The following is a 19818-nucleotide window of genomic DNA, read 5'->3' as shown; positions in this document are numbered from 1 at the left end:
GTGTCCAGCCTAGGAGGCCCGGAGAGAGGGCAGCAGTGGGTGGGAACCAGACGCTCCTCCCTCTACTTTGAGACTTCAGCTGTCCATGTGGACGATAACCTTGGCTGCCCTCCTTGCTGGGAAGGGCCTCCTTCCTCACTGCTGGCCCAGAGAGCAGCCCCTCACCTCTCTGCAGGACCTTCAGGCAGCCCAGCTGGCCATAGTAGGCAGCCTCATGGAGCGGCAGCCAGCCCTCCTTGTTGGGTTCTGCAAGATTCTTCCCATCCTTGATCATAACTTTCAAGGCCTCTTCATCGCCTTCTTTGATGGCCTTCAGCACAGGGTCCGTGACACTGTGAGAGCAAGAAGCAGCCAGACCTCAGGCTAAAGCAGCGGCTGAGCCAGGTAGCCTCTGTACCAAGGGCAAGCAGCCTGCTGGTGGTCAGGAGCCAGTGCTGGCTGTGGGATTCCCCAGTCTTGCTTGTCCCAGCTGGCTTTGGGACAAGTGCTCAGCCCTACAGCCCAGTGGCCACAAAAGACTTGGGGGCCCCCTCCATCCCTACAGCTTCCGTGGCTGCAGCCAGCATTCTACCAAGAGGATTCAGGCTGAGAGCACCAGACTCCAGTGGGATGACTGACATCCCATGAGGGGAGTCTGCAACAGCTAAATGCCTTTGTCAAGTAGGATGATCCAGTGGGTACCACGCATGTCCACCTGTAGGGGTGTCTTACCGCGAGGGCTCCTAGAGGCACAGACCCCTGGAGGGAGGAGCTCCTTTTCCTTACTGTGAGCATCTCTCAGGGTCTTCCCCACTCCCCTCTTTTTCCCCATCCCTTATCCTCACTCCCAGTACATCAAACTGCTGGAAAATGTAAATCTTTGAAAGATTAATAAATTTGAAACCTAAAAACTTGAAAATGTCAAGAAGATTTCTGAGCTAATGTGAAGGATATCTTTGTTTGGTTTGTTAAAATCACTTCATTTTTCATTCATTCTTTTGCTCACTAAACTCCCTCCCTACCCCTTCCTTGGAAAGTCAATGAGGGCCACAATGGTTGTGACTTCTAGATGCACTTCTGGGGAGGGTCTGCATGAACAACCCATTCCTCAGATAGAGAGGCAAGGCTGGAGGCAGGCCTGTACCCAAGTCCCCTCTGCATTGGGAGCTAGGATGGGCTCTGTGAGTCTCCAGTCCCAACCCCCACACCCTCAGCTGCTTCCTCCAGGCACCAGCAGCACTTCCTCCTGACTTTCAGCCTCCCAGTTCTTAATAGCAAGAGAGCACAGATACCCATGAAGCCACAGATTCAGCAAGGATGAAGACTTGACCAGATAAGTCCTGAAAGGCCCATCAACACAGTCATTGCCACCTGCAAGAGTTCCACTTAGGAGCAGCAGAGCAGCCCCTGTTGGCTTCAGGAGAAGCCCCAGGAGGGTACGTGGACATTGCTGAAGTGAAGGGAGGTGTGGCTGGTCTCATGCCTTACTGAGGGAGCACCGTATGAACGCATTCAGGACCTGCAGTCAACGTGAGTCTCTAGCTGTGGCCCTTAGTGCCACATAGTGATGGCTTCTTCATGAGCTCAGAGTCACAGCCCTGGGGTTTGGGGGAGGGAGGCAGAGGCTGCTGGGTGTCTCAGGCCACCTGGAGGCTACTCTATCCTCTCCAATCCTGTCGTACAGAGGGGAAATTCAGAGGGGACAGCCCCTCTCAGGCAGTCATGCAGGAAGTGGCAGTTGTGCTGAGACCAAAACTGGGTCTCTTTTCCAGACTGTCAACACCTCTCGGCACCAAGGCTGTGGTGGCAGCAGGGCTTGGAAAGGCTGGGAGGAGAAGCAAAGCATTGGCCAGCTGCCCCCTCCTCTCTCTGCAGCATGGCTGAGCACGGAAATGGGGTGCCAGTGGTGGGGCCCTCTTTTGCTTTCAGCAGCTTCTTGGGTTGCTCCAGGGTGCAGAGAAGGGAGGAAGACAACTATCTTCCAAGGATCTCAATAGTCAAGTGCCTGAGTGCCAAGCAGACAGAATCCCTCTGGCAGTTTGGATTGTTTCTGGATTTTGGCACCTGGTACTTACATGAAAGCAACAAAGCCAAACACAAGCTATGGATGTGGGGATTCCGGATGTGCTCAAATGGACACAGAGGGTGGGGTGGGGTCTTAAGAAAGGAGGACAAACAGAAAGTGTGGCCAGCAACTCATGTCCCAGCTCCTCTGGGCCTTGGGGGTTCTAAGGCTGTCTCCCCAGTCTCCCTCCTGCTGGGCCCCCAGATTCAAAGCCCCGTGGGGCTCCCAGCACATGGTTCCCAGCGAGGGACATCCAAAGGCTCAGTTCCAAGCCCAGCCTGGATGCTGTTTCCAGAGGACCATGGTTTGTGGCTACTGAGCCCAGCTCAGCAGGGTCTAGAGAACATACCTAGAAGGGCTTTGCTTGGGAGGAGCCTCATTGGTGCCCCCCTCCATCCTGAGGACTGAGGATCTGCTCTTTACCCTACCCTCCCTGCCACCATGTTGGGGGTATAAGTGTGGTGATAGTCCTGGGGGCCAGGTGGGGGTCACTTACGCCATCTGGGAGGTCTTGAACAAGCTGCTGCTGTATTTCTGCAGGACCCCTTGGAACAAGCCCATGGGGGCCCGGGCCGGTGGGCTCTCAGGAGGTGCTGTGGACCTGGAGGGTGCAGAGCAGGAGTGAAAGAGAGAGAAGTACTCTGCATAGGAAAAGCGGGTCATGGTGGGAGGCAGGAATGAGAATGGAGGGAGAGCCGGGGAGAGAGAGACTGAGTGACAGATAGACACAGGGCTCTGAACCAAACCAGATGGCCAGGTCCTCTCTGTGTGCTGGACACAGCTGCTGTGTCTCTGGATTATTTTTGGCCCTTGGAGGAAGCCCTGGGAGATTTAAATGACCATATAAGACAACAATGAGGTTAACCTCACCCCCGCCCCTGCTGCCCCACTCCCCAGCCAACCACAAGGGCAACAGATACGAGCAAGGTGACATTCTTCACCCGGGAGGATGTGAGAAGTGGTCAGAGGCAGGTCCCAGGATGAAATGCTACACAGGTCCCAATGAGGCTGGACAAAATATTCACAGGGAAGCTGGGGGGACAGTGCAGCCAGGCTTCGAGCCTGGTGCATCCCCCACCATCCCACTGTACTTCACTGGTTCTCTTGAGAGGATTGTGCCCTATGGTTGGGACCTAACAGTCTAGAGATCACAGCAGAAGGATGCAAAAGGAAGACCATAGGGCCAGGACTTGGAGTCAGAGAGACACAGGTTCAAATTCAGACACTGCTTAGCTGGGCTAGTTGGGACAGGTTCACTTTCTCTGTGCCTATTTTCCCCACCTGTAAGGTGGTACGAGAGCAGCCCCAGTTTCGAGACAAGTAAGGCCTGAATGGGCAAAGTGTGAAATGCTTAGCTGTTACGGTTTAGATCTAGGATGTCTTTCAAAGGTTCATAAGCTGAAGCTTGATCCCCAACGTAGAAGGATTCAGAGCTGGGACTTTTGGCAAGTGACAAGATCATGAAAGCTCTCACTTCATCCATGCATGAATCCACTGATGGGCTCAGAATTTGCTGGGAGGTGATGGAAAGTTAGGAGGTGGGACCCAGTTGAAGGGAATGGGTCCTTAGGGGTTTGCCATTGGAGCTCTGTCTTATCCCTGGCTTCTGCCTCTTCCTCTTCCACTTCCTTTTTCTCTTTCTCTTCCCTCCACCCTCTCTCTCTGCTTCCTGGCTGCCACAAGGTAAGTAGCCTCTCTGACACATGCTCCTGTCAGCATGATGCTCTGTCTTGCCTTGGGTGCAAGCTCTGTCTTGCTTTGGGCTTTTGGGGCCCAAAGCAATGAAGCCAGCCAACCATCCACTTTGAAACCATGAGTCAAAATAGAACTTTCCTTCTTTAAATTAATTTCTCTCAGGTATTTTGTTACAGTAACAGAAAGCTGACTTACATGTTAGCAGAATGCCAGGCCCAGAGAGGGCTCAACATTAATTTTATTATTTTGCCCTGCTGAGGCTCAATTCCACCCCCCACCCACATACCCTATCAGGAAGGTGGGAGGGTGGAAAGGAGATGTGGCAGCTACTCCACACCTGAGTTGGCTGGGGTTGCAGTGAGAATGGGAGAGGTGGCCCCTACTTGTCCCTCTCGAGGTAGGTCAACCCTGGCACTCTGCATACCCTAGCAGGCCCACCTTGCTGCCCAGACACTGGGGGTGGTGGGGAGGGACTGTCTGGGGAACTGGGAGGACATCACTCTGTGACTGGCACTCTATGGGGCATGGGAGCTGAATGGGGACCCTGAGAAGGACCCCACTGTTCCAAGACAGTGCAGAACCTGAAGATTCTGTGGATCCCTTGACAAGAAGGCCACGGTACAGGGGAGCCTGTAAAGCCGCCTTCATTCTGCTTACCTTTGTTATTGCCTCTGCCTTCCTTCTCTGCCTCCTGATCCTCACTGCCTTCACTGTGACTCATCCAGCTGTGTGTGATGCCTCCTGCATGTGTTCATTCACTGGTTCCCATTCATTAACCAGAGAGGTGGGTGCCAATGTCACCACCATTTACAGATGAGAAAACCGAGGCCATGAGAGGGCAGGTAGTTACCCACGATCACATAAGCAGATAAGCAAGTGGAACCAAGGTTCAGACCAGCCCCTAACATGGCTCCTCCTCCAAATGTCTGCTCTTTTCCTGCCTCCTCATCGTCCCTTCTGTTCTAAGGCCTCCAACTGGTTGCTCTGTGCCTTTGATCAAGGCCCATCTCTCTTTGTGCCTCAATTTCCTCATTTGTAAAATTGGGGGCAGAACCAGACTCAGGACTCCTCACCACTCATACAGTGTGGAGAAACTGGGTGTGAAACAGATCCAAGAGCTGCTGTCCCTGGACAGGATGTGCACAGGCTAGCCTGTCAGAGACCCTCCGTATAGATCTTAAAAGCCGCTGGCCAGGTGCTCTCTGTGCTCACTCCTGGCCCAGAGAAGGGGTGGGTACTGGGCAGGTGGAAGATAGCCAAGGCCAGGCCCCCTCTGTAGTCAGCAGCCCTATGGTCTCCACAAAACCCTGGGCATCCTTGGGCTGAGTGTGGCCTCTAATCGTTTACAGTTAATAGAATATTTTTAGAAGGATGATACACGCTGATAAAAACTTGCCACACTGACCTAAAAGTAGGACCTGTCTTTGCATAGCGTTAATACTGAGGAGGGTGACCGAGATAGGGAGCTAAGGCTGATGTGGGTGTAGTGACAGGGTGAGGGTGACACCCAACTCCGTCTTGCAGGACAAATGTTCTGGAAGTCATCAAGCATTGTCTCATTCTATCCTCTCACCACGTATGATGGAGGCAGGTGCACTGTTCCCATTTTGCTGGTGAGGAGACAGGCAAACTAAGTACCACTCAACAGAGAGGGGTTTTGTGCTGTCTTGGACCAAGGCTGGAGGCTTCACTTCCTTTGTGCCTGGGACAGGGGAATTCCCAGCAGAGCAAACTGCTGGGCTGAGTCATCAAAGGTGAGAGACACCTGGGTCTCGCAGGATGTGACAACAGGTCATGTCCTGGAAGAAGCCACCCAGGGCCCGCCGGCTTCCCTCTAAGCCCAGGAAGTCCATGGCTGCATTCTCCCCGCTGGGCCACCATGTACCACTCGGTCTCTGCCCTCCTTAGACTTCGGGCTTCGGGAGGGCATACCCAGGTGCCAGAAAGGACCTGACTTATGATAAGCACATGGTAAGTGGGGGTGGCTTGATTTGACTTGTCTGCAGCTGTGCATGCATCAGCTCAAGCAAGTTCTTTTTTTGAGTTTTCCTCCTTTGTGTTCTGAGAAATGTGACCTTAAATAAAATGCAGAAGTTTCAAGGACATGAAGAGTCAGTTTCCTGACCCCTCTGGCTGGCCCGTCCATAGCAACCTGGGGCTCCCCACTTCATGGGCACATGGACCCCACTTCTCCATGTGACCAGGAGCTAGGTCTGCCCCTCAGGGAGCCCTGGATGGGTCAAAGTTTGGTAAATGATGCTTGTAATCTTTTCAACTTCATCCCTTTTCATGATGGGGGGTGAGGGAGCAAATTGGAAGATGGCTTTAAAAAGGGATTTTAAAATGCCTTTGGCCTGACTTTCTTTTCTAGGACCCCCAAGATTCATTTGACTGCTATTTTGATCCCAAGATTACAATAATAAATTGTATTCCCAGAGCATTTGATTGGCTTTGGAGTGTATGGACTTGCCTAAAAACATTTATTAGGCCCCTACAAGGCTGCATGCTCTTTGCTGGGCACTAATGACACACAAGTAAACAGTATTTGTTCCTTGTCCTTGAGATATCACAGTGGAGTTGGAGAAATGCTCTGGAGACCTTTCCAGGGTGTCTCAGAACCTGGTGTGGGAAGCCAGGTTCATGAGGTTGGTGTCCCAGGTGTTTGGGGTGGGGGGGAAAGGGTGTGGGGAGGATGAGGGGGGAGTAAAGAAGAAGCAATGCAAGCCTTGGGTGTGGGGAGGCTCCTATAGCTGCAAGATGAGCCAAGCAAGCTTTGGTAGTCATTTTAAAGATAAGGCCATTGGGCCTTACTCTAAGAAAAGCCATTACTTTCTCAGAAAGAGAAAGTAACTTGCTTAAGGTTGTATAGCTAGTAAGTGACAAAAGTAGGATCTGAACCTCCAAACTCACCTTTTCCCACTGGCTCTCCATTCAGTCCTTCATGAACACAGCCATTAACTCATAGGGAGCTATTTGATCCTTGCCATGGGTCAGGCCCAGGCCTCACAAGGGAAGAAGAAGGACTTAAGAATTGTACGTTGTAGTCAGGATCATGCAGGAACAGCCAAGACAACAAGTAAGCCCCAGTGACCTACCTGAATTGGGAGGTGGTCAAGGCAGGACTTGATGAGGAGGTGACATTTAATCTGAATGAGAAGGAGCTGCTGAGAACATGTGTGACTTCTTGTTCCTAAGCTTGACCTGGATCTATCTGATGAAACTTAAGTGATCAGGCGCTGGGTCCTGCACTCCGTAATGTGAGTCAGGTGTGAGCACAGGTGTGTGTGTGTGTGTGTGTGTGTGTGTGTGTGTGTGTGTGTGTGTGTGTGTGTGTGTGTGTGTGTGTGTGTGTGTGTGTGTGTGTTTGGGGGACCTTGAACCTCTGGGGGTGGGAGGCAGATGTAATGAGACTAAACCCCACTTCCAGGTGGAGGAGGGTGAGGAATCAGAGAGGCCTCTGCAGAATCGGCAGAGCCTGACTATGTGTTTGAACTTCAGAGCCACAGACAGGCTCAGTCCCTGCCCCACGGTGCTTGGGCTTCCCATCTATTAACCAGGCACTGAGAAGGGCACTGGTGTGTGCTGGCACCCAGAAGAGCTCAGTACACATAGGGGATGAGGAGGATGTGTTAAACACCAGGTTAAGGGACTTTTTCTTCCCCAACAAGGCCCAGACCTAGCCTCCTTCCAGACAAAGGAGCAGAAATGAGCCTAGCAGGGTTCAGGCCCAGGGACAATGAGCACACAGTTGGACTGCCTCTGCTGGTTGCGTGGGCTGGATCTCAGATGAGGCTGCCTGACCTTGGACTTTCACTTCCGTGTGAGACCTCTTTTCCCAGGAGGTGGAGGAGGGGCCTGGGTCTGGAGCTTAGGGCCCCCTCAGTTCTCCTGTTTCTAGGTGTCCCAGGACTTCCATAGGGCAGCTGGAGAGCAGGCTGCAGGCGCCAGGGACATGTGGCCTTGTGCAGCCTGTCTCTCGGGGGAGGCTACCCTATCTCTACCTGCTCCCCTCCTGAGAAAGAGGAACCTGTGGTCTGGCTTCAGCGGAACCAGCCAGAGCAGGAACCAGGGCCTCCTTGAGCCTGGCTATGATGAACCAAGCCTGATTTGGGGTTTCTGTTTTTGTGACTGGGTCCCCCAACAACCCCTCCCCCATACACAGTTTCTGGGATGTCCTCTGGGCCAGTTCAGGAACCTGGAATCCTCGTCCTCCTTCCAGCTGCCTGAGCTGCTTGCCCACCCTCTCCTTCAGAAGGGGCTCCTCAGTGGTGGGCATCTAGGTGTTGACCCAGCCAGCCTGATGGGGGTGGACCAGCCTCCACAAAGGCCAAAGTCACTTGATGGAGAGCCCTGGTAGGTGCCATTGGAGACAGGGCTGAGACACCGCATCTTCTATCTTCGACCCTTGCACACTAGAAAAATCTATTCATTAAGGATGTTGTAGAGAAGGAAGCAGGGTTTCTAAGAGGTTAAGAGACTTGTCCAAGGTCACATAGCCAGCTTCTGAGACAATGAGATTTGAGGCCCACATTCCACAGTCGCACAGACACACCTTGTCCAGTTACAACTCCCATCTCCCACCTCCAAATATACACTGACCTTGGCTGGTAGCGGTGGGTGGAGCAAAAGCATTTTTATATATTTCTTTTCTAAAAGCATTCGAAGATCAAATGTTTGAGCTCACTCCTCTCTCCGGCTCCCACATCCTACAAAGAAGGGGTCCCCTAGATCTGCATTGTCCAATATGGTGGCCTTTGGCCACGTGTGACTGGCTGTGAGGACTTGCAATATTGCTGATTTGAACTGAACCAGGCTGGGAGGGTAAAATACACACTGTACTTCAAAGACTTGGTGGGAAGAAAGGAAGGCAAAAACTTCATTCATAATTTTTATACTGATGAAATGGAAATGATGTCTTAGAAACAAAATTGTGAATTAACTTCACCTCTTTCTTTCTTTCCTTATTCTTTTGGTGGTGCTGGGGACTGAACTCAGGGTTTTGCACAAGTGCTCTACTACTTGTCCCCAGTCTTTAGTTTTTTTTTTTTTTTTTCAGATAGGGTCTCACATTTTTTGCCTGGGCCAGCCTTGGACTGTGATCTTCCTACCTATGCCTCCCAAGTAGCTGGGGTTACAGGAGTGACTCACTACATCCAGTTTATTTGGTCAAGGTGAGGCTCTTGCTAACTTTTTGCCTGGGCTGGCCTCCAACCTTTTGATCCTCCTGAGTAGCTGGGAGTACAGCAGTGAGCCACTGTGCCCTGTCTTCTCTATTTTTTTAAATGTAACTCTTGAATATATAAAATAGCACTGCAGATCTTGTTTATGGCTCACTTCATATTGCACTGGGTGGTGCTACTCTTATATGGCCTAGTGGCTGGGATGAGGAGGTGGTGCTGAGATAGGGGAGCCAGAACCAGGATGCAGGGCAGGACTGCTTTGCTGGGCATATGCTCTTTGCTTCCTGGATGTGTTTTCCTGGGACTACAGATAGGGCTGGAAGTGCTGGCTTGACTCAGAGTGTCTGTTCCCCTGCATGCAAGTGTAAAGCCAGAGGTGCACGGTCAGGGCCTGGGCTCCAGAGCTGGACCATTCTCATCTCCACAGTAACACCTCCTCACTGTGTGGCCCTGGACCAGTTACTCAGCTGAAATGGGACTATAGCATAGAGACTTCCTAGAAGGTCCTTGAGAGGTTTAAATGAAGCTAAGTTCACAGTCCACTCTCAGTATGCTAGATTTTGCATTCCCAGAATCAGCCAACTTCAGATCAAAAATATCTGGAACTGTACTGAACATGTATAGACTTTTTTTCTTGTCATTGTTCTCTGAGCAACACAATATCACAATTATTTGCACAGTATTTGCATTGCATTAGGTGTTACAAGTAACCTAGAGATGCTGTAAAGTATCTGACAGGATTGCATAAGTTATATGTAAACTCTATGACATCTTACATAAGCAACCTGAGCATCCGTGGGCTTTGGTATCCATGGACTGTCCTGTCCTAGACTCCCTTGGATACCAAGGGCAAGCAGCAGTGTTTGAACTTAGCGAGTTAAGGCGTTAGAAGGCATCCTACAGCCCAGGGTAGTTTGGTTCAGGAGTTAACAGTGTTTGTGATCCGCAGCTTATGGAAGCCCAGTTCCTCTCATCTGCCTTGCCTGGCTCACCTGGTCCATGGGTGGAAGTGGGAGGGTTGGGGGGTGGCCCGTGTCGACATAGTGGCCTCGGCAGTAGTGGGGCTCCGCGTCTTGTCTGCCAGGCTCTGCTCGATGGCCATCTGGACCAGCTCCTCCTCACTCAGGCTGCTGTACAGGCTGTATTCCTCTTGTCCGATGGCTGGTCTGCCCCGAGCACTGATCTCAGTCGCCATCTCTTCCACCTCTCACCTCCCCGCCTCCAGAGGAGACACTTAGCAGGGAGAAGGAAACAGCAGATCAGAAAGCCCTGCGAGGAGACCAGAGCTGGCCTGATCACTAAATGTTTTATAAGACAGCTGTGTTTACATGCAAGGCTGTACTTTTTTCTAGCAATCGTACAGTCAATTATTCGCTCATTTGGCCAAATGATCCACTCAACCACCCATCCATTCCCTCACGCTTCTATTCAATCAACCCATCCCTCAAGCCATCCACACATTTGTTCATCCTCTCATACATCTGTCTACCCACCCACTCACATCCCCATCCATCCACCCAGCCATTCTCCTATCCACCCTCATATCCAAACATCCAAACACCTACCCATCTATTCATCCTCCTATCCATCTGTCTGCCCATCCACTCAACCACTTATCCATCTACTCTCCCATCCATAACTAGTTACTTGATTCTAACCTTCCAATCATCCATCTATACAACCAAACATCCATCTCTCCAATATCTGTCTTCTTTTCTATCTGTCCATTTATCTATCCACCCTCTCATCCCTCACTTATACATCTATAGATCCAAATATCCATTCACCCACCATTCATTTTCCCTTCCAGACAGCCTCTCTATACATATATCAGCTGAAAGATTATTTATTGAGCAACTACTCTGCATCAGGTGCTCTTCTGGGGATGCAACACTGGTGATACAACCACCATCCTACAGCCAAAACTCCCGCCCTGGTGGAGCTTACACAGCAGTGTTACATTCCTTCCTTCCAGTTACCACCAGCCTCCCACTGTGGCATCTCTCCGCTCCTCTTCCCTGCGGGAGGGCTGAGAATACTAGCGATGAGCCAGACTCAGGCTCACTATTTGAGATTGCACGATCTGGTTAAAATCAATCATTACAATAGCTTGCCGTGTTAATTACAGCAACCACCTCTAAAAGAATGCCTCGAAGAGAAAAAGCTGGTCAAGTGAATGGCTTTTAAGAGATGAAATAAAATCAACTCAGCCTGATGTTTGTTTTGTCTGGCTGACTTGTAGTGTGACTGCAGATCAATGGCTCTTAGCCCTAACTGAACACTTGAGTCATTTAGGTCTCTTAAAAACACCCCGGACGCCAACACTATACTCTGGCTTGCTCAGCAAATGTGCATGTCACCCCCAAGACCTTCCCCTCCCTCCCCCATTGATACTGGGCCCAAGTCCATGGCACTTGCTCTGGCCAGTGAGTGTTGTTGGACATGACACAACCAGACACGTGACACGTTGTGTGACGGGGTTTGCTCTTGGTCTTCTTGGAGAAGGAAGAGCTTCCCACGGGAGCTGCAGCCTTGCAACCAGGGCCCCAGAGAGAGGCCTCCTGGGCGCTGAGTTGTCCTTCCCAGAGAACCCTGCCCTGCAGGGCCTGCAGCCTGCAGCTGAGTCTCCCAGCTGGGCTGGAGGCGGAGATGATCTGTGGGGCCTGCACATTCAGAGCACGGGTGGGATGCTGATATGAGGTGCTCCGTAGGCAGTGCTCTTGTGGTTCTAGTTAAATGCTACCCCCAAAGCTAGCCTGGCACCTCACAGAGAGAACATCCAAATGGCCATTGGCCAAGAGGAAAGGTATTTCACTTCGTTAGTGCTTTGGGAAAATTCAAATGAAAATCCCAAGCAATACTACTCTACGCTCACCAGCATGGCTCAAATGAAAAAGGTGGAAAATGCCAAGTGTTGGGGAGGGGTGGAGCAACCAGAATTCTCCCCAACATGGGGAGGAGTATAAAATGGTAAAGCCGCCTTGGTGTTTGCTAATGCGGACCATACACAAGTCCTATAAGCTAAAATTTCCCCTCCTTGCTCTATGTCCCAAAGAATTATGGGACAAGGACAAGAATATTCAGCCAGTGTTGCTCATAATAAACCCAACTGGAAAGGACCTATGTCCACCAGCATTTGAAAGGACCCATGTACTTGTTGTGGTGTGGCGGTGTGACAGCTGTGTGTACCATGAACACAGTACCATGATCGTCTACAGTAAAGATGAATCTCACACAGTACTGAGCCAACAAGCCAGACACGAAAGAATTTATGTAAAACTCAAAACAGGCCAAAGTGCCCACAGTGAGAGCAGTCAGGAAAGCCGCCCCTGAGAGGTTGTGCTGGCAGGGGTGCATTGGAGGCCTGGGCTGTGTTCCTTCAACCCAGGGTCACATGGTGTGGTTATCTGTCAGAGTCGCTGGCACCGTTCACCTGGGGTGTGTGCACTTCCATGTGAGTACATTCTGCTGCAGTAACTTTATACTTAAAAAGTATAGAAAATCCATTTCAGAAAGTTCTCGGACCCCTCCTCAGAGTCCCAGGGAGTTAGCCCAGGTGTTAGACTCATTCAGAGAGCTGTCCAGGTGACTGGTAACTGCCACTTTGCAGAATGAGGGCCTTGAAAGCACAGGGAGAGGTGGGAGATCCCTCAGGAAAGAAGTAGGATTGCACGGGGACAGACAGACAGACACATGTGGGAGGTGGGGGCCACTGACGAGCCCCTTAGAGTAACTCCTTGGTTCAATCTCTGCAGCAGCCCTATTGCTTTCAAGCCCCAGTTCATGAGAGCGATTACTGAACAACTCCGCACTCTTCCAAACACAGCTGGTGGGGGCTGTGGACCCTGGGGACAGTGGAAAGGCAGTGGGGACGCTGAGTTTGTCCTGTGCTGAGGGCCTTCCTGGTATCATCTCCCAGCACCTGACTCTACCCTGCCCAGCTCAGGCCTTCGTTTCCTCCTGCATGGCCTTGGACATGGCCTCCATGGTGATTTCCCAGGTCCCCCATCCTGCACTCTTTGCTCTGACTGATGCCCCATTCCCAGACCTCAGCAAGTTCCTCCTCTGCCTGACAGAGCAGAGCTCTTGCCCTGGCTTTCTACCTTTTGAAATCTGATTCTCACACCTCTTCATGATCCTCCTCCACACATCTGACCTTCCAGCCAAGATGAATGACACATTTTCTTCCAACAAACGTGAGGGTCCTGCCCCAGTGCCCTTGCTTAGGCTGTGCCTGACACACTTCCTTCTTTTCTGCACTCTTTAAACTCCTCCTCACTCCACAAGGCCCTGAGCAAGTGCCCCTCTTCTGGGACCTCTACCCAGATTCCTTCTGGGCTGTGGTCAGTGGTTTAGGTGTGAACTTGACCCTAGACCCCCTTTCCAAAGCCAGTGCCTTATGTGAGGAGGTTAAAGTTCACTGTAGGGCTGAGCACACAACTCCATTACCACAGAGTGGGTAGATCCTGTGATGACCATCTTCTCTGACAGCAGAACATGGCTTTGTCTGGGCAATAGTGTGCCCTGTCCTGTGGATGAATCATGACTATTCCAAGATAGTTGGGACAATCTAGTCTAGGGGCAGGCATGTAGCCTACTTTTGTCTAAAGAGATACTACAGAAATACTGCTGGGATGTTCCAAAGAAGAACTTTCTTCCTGCTAAAAGAGAGAGTATTGAAGAAGATGACTTCTTACCCAAGCTCCTGCTTTGTGCTTAGAAGACTTGATGCTTGGAGCAGTGGCCACCATCTTTTGAACATGAGTTTGACAGTAAATGATAGGTTGATATAATGAGTTTGACAGTGAATGCTCCAATGAGTTTGACAGAAGTAATGATAGGTCTTCTGGGTTCTTCATTATATTATTGAGATGCTGAACAAATGCTGAGTCTGCCTACCCTAGCCTACTTGTTAGGTAAAGACTGAAAATTCAAGGCTGAAGATGGGGAGGAGGAGGAGGAGGAGGAGGAGGACTGGAGATCTTTGGGGCTGAAGTCAATGTTAAAGTTCTCCCTGGAACTGGGGTGGGAACACTACATGCCCCACCTGTCTCTGAGCATTTCCATCTGCATTCAGGGTTGAGAACCACAGCTAGTTTGTCCTTGCTTTCTCTGTACCAGCTAGTGGGACCCAGCCCCTGGGATGAGGTCCCTGCCAGGTATGGGTTGTCCCAGATCTGCCTTCTGCAGCTCACACACTGTATGACCTAGGACAAGTCATTTCCCCTTTTTGGGTCCCAGTTCCTTATCAGTAAAATAGGAATGAGGAGAGGAGCCACCTCCACAACCCAGGGAGCCCTCTGTGTCCAAGGCCATGTGAGTCACTTCAAAGAGGGCAAGGCTGTTATGACAGGAAGCCCTGCAGCCCTCACCTCCGGGCAGTGGCTGGTCCTGCAACCTGGTAGTGGCCAGTGGAGGCTCTGGGTAGCCCTGGATTGCATGCCTTCCTGGAGCAGTCACCTGGAATCAACAATCCTGCAGCTGCTTCCAGACTCATGGGCCCTCCTGAGCCTCTGCCCTGGTTGGACACTATCCAGAGACTTCAAGTTCAGTCATCGCCCATCGCTGCCCTCACAACTGCCCCACCAGGGAAGACACTTTCTCGCTGACTCAAATTCATTCTCCCAAGCCCGGCTCCTTCCAAAACAACTCCAGGAGGCTCAGCTCAGTGAGGAGTGCTTGCCTAGCATGTGCAGGGCCCTGGGTTCCATCCCCAGCACTGCAAAAAAGAATAGAATAAAGTAAAAAGGAACTCATTGCCTCTACCTTACTGGTCCCATTTTACAGACAGAGAAATTGAGGTTCAGAGGTGTGGGATGGGTTTGCCTCAGGACAGACAGCTGGAAAACTGGAATTCAAAGCCTGAACTTCCAACCTCAGATCTGACATCTTTCTGGCAATTCCAGAACAGTGGACCGGTTGCTCAGACAGTGGGCCCTGAGCAGGCATGGGTAATATCGCCAGCCAAGTCCTGGAGGGAGGCCAGAGGCCCCAAGGCCCCCTGGGAGGCAGATGGGGATAAAAATACCCCTTTCTCAGAGACAACAGGGTCCAGTGGGCCTTGACCTGCTAGACCAGGGCTGGCCTAGCAGCCCTGCTTGATACAGGAAAGTGGGCATCCCTGGGCCTCCAGGACTCCTGGTTGCCCTCTTTGCAATACCCTAAATATCAGCTCCAGGGAATCCCCTCTCAGGCGTTCTCTGTAAAATGGGGAAGTGGTTGTGCCGGGTGACTTGAATTAGCCCATCTAGAGGGCTCCAAACAGTACCCAGGTCGTCCACAGCCTGTGCACTTCAAGTGGGAGTCAGTCTCAAACCTGGGAAATGGGCGAGGGAGCATGGTCCCTGGCAGGGTCATGCTGCTGATGAAAACTAGCATTTGAACAATGGTCCTTTTAGTGCCCCAGGCACTGGCATGGGCCAGGCTTCTGTTGATGGGGGGGAGGGGGGCGACACTGGGGGACTACAGGGCAAAGAGGTCACTCCCTGATGTCCTATCACAAAGCAGGAAAGAAGAGGGCATGGCAGGAAGGGCAGGGCGAGAGTGTGCACTGCACCCATCCTTCCACACTTGAGCCCCTTTGGGCAGGGGTCTGGGTCAGGAGTGGGGGGACACACATGCTGGGTTTGTAGATGGAGCCAGTGACCCCACTCCTCAGCCTGCCTATTCTCAGCTGTCCTGACTGACAGACAGCAAGGGGCCTGCCTCACTGAAGAGTCCAGAAACTTCCAAGGAGCAGGACCGTGTCACATGTGTGTCATAACCCCAGGACCTAACCCAAGGCCAGGACACAGGAGGTGTTTAATAAGTGCTGCATAGACAGGTGAATTAGGAATAGGGCCACATAAGGCTTCAATTCATAGGAAGCCCAGGTGCATAAAGACCAGGGCAGGACAGAGTATAGCCTCCGTGCCCCATGGCCTGCATTTGGTTAGGCTCTGCCACCTGCTGGCCGTGTGAGGGAGAGCAGCTCACTCACTCTAGCCCTCTCTCTGCCCATCCACCTAAGGGAGATGATCATAGCATGTGGCCTATGGCAGTGGTGTCAGCTGAAGTGAGGTAGCTGTGCAAACATGGAGAACAGCACCCAGTGGAATATAAAAATCTGCTGTGTAACTCAAGGACTCCAAGACACTGATACTCTGTTCTGACCCCAGAGGCGGCCCTGACCCATTCCTGCCCGGAGGGTGCTCCCTGGGGACTTACTCCTGGTTGGCAGTTTGCAGGGAGGCTGTCTGAGAGCAGATTGTCTCTAGTCCTCCTCATTTAGAATGAGGGAGGGTGAAAGTAAAAGCAGTCCCAAGCCAGCCTTCTGGGGACAGCTGACTGTCAGCTCCCAGGCTGTCCTTGAACACTGCTGAGCCAGCCATGGGTCAAAGATGGAGACAGACCCTGGGAAAGAGAGAGAGCTCCACGCCCTGCCCCAAACCAGCCTGGGGGCAGGGTGGATTCGGCCCACTCAGTCCACATTCTCCAGCCCAGTGCCTTTCCTGCCTCTCTGCCTTCCTGCTCACAGCTCTTGTGTTCTGGAACTTCGGAAGGTCCCACAGCCCAGTCCACCGACCCCTCTCAATCCTTCTTGACTCTCTATAGGAGGTGACCACCTGCAGATGACAGAGTGACTGTTAAGTGAACACTTCATTCATTTACAGTGCAAGGCACAGGGTGAGTGCCATTTGGGTTTCAGCTTGGGTCACTTGAGGGTGAATGGAGTGTGGGCCGATCGATGTAGGTCTTAGTAAGCCCTACTGTGCAGAGCCATTTGTCATTCTCAGCTCACTCCTGACCACAGGAGAACCCCAACCACAGTGCCCTTCCGTGCAGCAATTCACACACTCACTTGTGCTGTGTTGGAGACAAGGACATTGTTCTTCTCCTGCAGATGGAGAAACTGAGGCATGCCCAGGAGAAAGTGACAAGAGAGAGACTAGAGGTGCATGTGCACCACAGCAAGCTCTCACCTTGTGTAACCAACAGCAGCCTCCTGCTAGGTTTTAAGATTTGAGGAGAGGCTGGAGTCAAACTGAAGACTATATATAGAGACTGTACATATTTGTTAAAGGGCTGTGTATATACATCTGTCAGATACATATGTGATTAACTTATGCTTTCACATATGTTTATAGCTTGAACTGTCTCTGTCTATGGGTTCTACATCCATGGATCCAATCAACCATGGATTGAAATTTCCAGAAAAAAGTGTTCAAATCATTCTGGAGCATGAATAGATGTTTTCCCTATCATTATTCCTAAACAATACAGTATAATAAATATTTGCATAGCAGTGACTTTGTAGTAGGTATCCTAAGTCACCTAGAGCTCATCCTCTAAAGGAGGATGTGCATAGGTGATACACAAACACTGCACCATTTTGTATAAGGACCTTGAGCACCTGCTGATTTTGGTGTTCGTGGAGTCTCCTGGACTCCCTCCACCACCACTACACCAAAGGACAACTGTAAGTAGCATACCCATGTGTACAGAGCATTTACCAGCCAATTCCAAAAAGATTCAGGGTCTCCCAAATGTCATAGGCCCCTTAGCCTATGACAACCCTGAAAAATGGCTGCTTGGGCTGCTCGGAACACAGGAGGAGGTGGGGGGCTCATGGCTGTTCTTGTTCATTCCCCCACCTGCTGTGAAAACACAGTGCATTACCTACTCCACCATCCTCCAGAGTCCAGATGGGCCCTAGGAAACGGGGATACTCCCAGCTGGGGGCTTATAGCCAGAGACATGAAAGGACCCCTTTCCTGGGCCCTGTTGCCCTAAAGTCTAAATAGCAACACACATGCTGGCGCTGTGGGTCCTGGGCACTGTCACACATGGGATCTTTTGTCCTTCCAAGTGCCCAGGGGAGTATAGCTTCTCGTGGTGTGATGGAGATACTGATACAACATGTCAGGGTAGCCAGAATTATAGGTGTAAACCACAGTGCCCAGCTCCCTTTTTGCTTCTTTGTGGTAAATATTCTGTTCCAAAGAGAAGCATAAGTTCTGCATAGCCCCAGAGAAGCAGCTCCTAAAAAGCCATCAATGAATGCCAAGTTTCCTCTTATTCCTCTGGATCCCCAAGCTGTTGTGTCTCTAGGCTCATCCCAACCTCCTGGATCAAGGGGGTCCCTTCCCTGCCTCCTGGCCCTGCAAAGACTGGCCCAGGTCCCAGGCCCTGCTCTCTGACTGCAGCCAGGCCCATCAGTGTGGCTTAGCCACACACAGTTCTGGACACAGAATTCCAGGCCCCTGGCCGAGTTTTTGCCAGGGTTCTAGGAATGCCAGGCTCTGCCATCTATGCCAGTGGCCTGGGGTGATTGTGATGGGTGGGGGACTGGCCTATACACCTCTGATCCTCTAGTGGAAGCCGCCTCCACCCCTTCCCAGAGCCCCAAACAAAGGCAGCCCTATCTGGCCATGTACCCCCAACCTGGTCCTGGGTTGCAGAATACATGGGGTTCTGGAAACACTAAATCCAGAGGTGCTCTTCCAGCCCCCCTCCACTGTGGGGCTGGCTGGGAATCTTTTAACTTAGATCCACCCCAATCACCAGGGTCCTCCTTTTTTCTTTCCCCTTTCTCCTTCTGGGTTTATCTTTTCTTCTCTCCTGTCTTTATTAAACCCTTTCTTCTCCTGTTTGCTCTCCCTGTCTCCTTCTTTCTTTTGCACTTCTCTCCTCTATGTCCCTTACTTTAAAAACCAAGAGACAAAAGCCAAGCAGGTTGGAATCTATTTGCTTTTTCTTATCCACCACCTCCCCAAGCCATTCCTCTCTGCCCCAAAGCTCTTAACAACTTCCATTCTGTTCCTGAGCATTGATTATTCTGGAAAAGGGGACCAAGGAAGAGAACTAGAGACACAGCTCTCTGGTGACAGTGTCCTTTGCATCTCAGACATGGAGGCCATAGAACAGGCCCAGAGGTATTTTTGTGCCTCCTTTGGGACAACTCTTGGATCTGGCCTGTGCACAATATATGGCACCTTACAATGCCCTGGTGTTGCCAGGGACATTTATTTCTGTTGGGTGCTGATTACCACTGCCCAGCCCCAGGGGGACCACAGGAGGCTGTGGCTTCCAACATGGGCCCTGAGGCCTGGAGGCTAAGGTTTGATTCCTAACTCTGGTACCTTGTAGCTGCTCAGCCTCAGGCAAGACCCTTAACCTCACCTACACTCAATTTCCAAATCTGGAAAATGGGAGTAACAACCAACATGAGACTAACTCAGTAGTCTTAAGAGGGGTTGATAATGGACATTATCCAGTAAGTGCTCAGTGAGCGCTCCGTGGAATCCACTGTGCTACTCAGTGTAGGGCCACTAAGGTGGATCATAGCAGGCTTCCACTCCAGGGAGGACGAAGAGGGTGCCCCCCATTACTGCCATGAAGCTGGCACTCACACTTGGCCTACTTATGCAAGAAAGGATGATGCAAACCAGATGGCATGGATGGAAGTCAATGCCAGGCCCCAGAGGAGCTGTGGGCACAGGCCTGGACTGTTTTGCAAGTAACTGGAGCATCTGCTTCTGACCGTCTCACTGTGTCACTTCCCCAGGCCTCTCGTGGCAGAGGTCAGACTGAGGCTGGGTGCTCACCTGCTTGTCTGAGCCCCTTTGAATTCCCTCAAACCCTTGCCTCATGAGAGGGGCTTTTTGTTTTGAGGAGGGTTCTCTTACCTTGGGCAGGGGCTCTGCCTCTGCCCTGCTTCAGGTCTTCCTCGCTTTCCTGTCCTCAGCATGGCTACCTCCTTCCTTCCTCTTTCCCATCTAGCCCCCTGGCTTCCCAAGGAGCCACCTGAAGTAAAATCCTACCTGGCTGTCCTCTGCTCAGACACTTTCAGAAGTTCCATCTTCTCCCTTGGCCTGGAATGAGCCACTCCTTCTCCAGTCTCCCATCCAGCTTCACCCC

General features: G+C 51.4%; 1 protein-coding gene and 1 long non-coding RNA gene across 6 annotated transcripts in view; one reads left to right on the top strand and one right to left on the bottom strand.

Moving 5' to 3' along the window:
• Asb2 (ankyrin repeat and SOCS box containing 2) overlaps window positions 1–19818 on the bottom strand; it is a 36800-nt gene that overhangs the window by 15921 nt on the left and 1061 nt on the right. The window contains exons 2-5 of one of the 4 annotated variants that reach the window (XM_074067240.1): window positions 9912–10152; window positions 6835–6885; window positions 2541–2645; window positions 166–332 (exon numbers count right to left, since the gene is read on the bottom strand). In XM_074067240.1, coding sequence (XP_073923341.1) covers window positions 166–332; window positions 2541–2645; window positions 6835–6885; window positions 9912–10114 — 526 coding nt within the window. In that variant the 5' untranslated portion in view covers window positions 10115–10152. The other 3 variants (XM_074067241.1, XM_074067242.1, XM_074067243.1) reach the window with 3 other exon arrangements.
• Window positions 1230–19818, top strand: part of LOC141421496 (uncharacterized) — a 29629-nt gene continuing 11040 nt past the window's right edge. For both annotated transcript variants that reach the window (XR_012446051.1, XR_012446050.1), the window contains exon 1: window positions 1230–1509. This is a non-coding gene — a long non-coding RNA (uncharacterized lncRNA). The remainder of the gene's footprint in view (window positions 1510–19818) is intronic.

This window comes from Castor canadensis, chromosome 3 (genome assembly GCF_047511655.1).
Source record: "Castor canadensis chromosome 3, mCasCan1.hap1v2, whole genome shotgun sequence".
Classification (NCBI taxonomy): Eukaryota; Metazoa; Chordata; class Mammalia; order Rodentia; family Castoridae; genus Castor; species Castor canadensis.
Note: the sequence above shows the minus strand (reverse complement) of the source record. Positions and strands in the feature narration are given on the sequence as shown.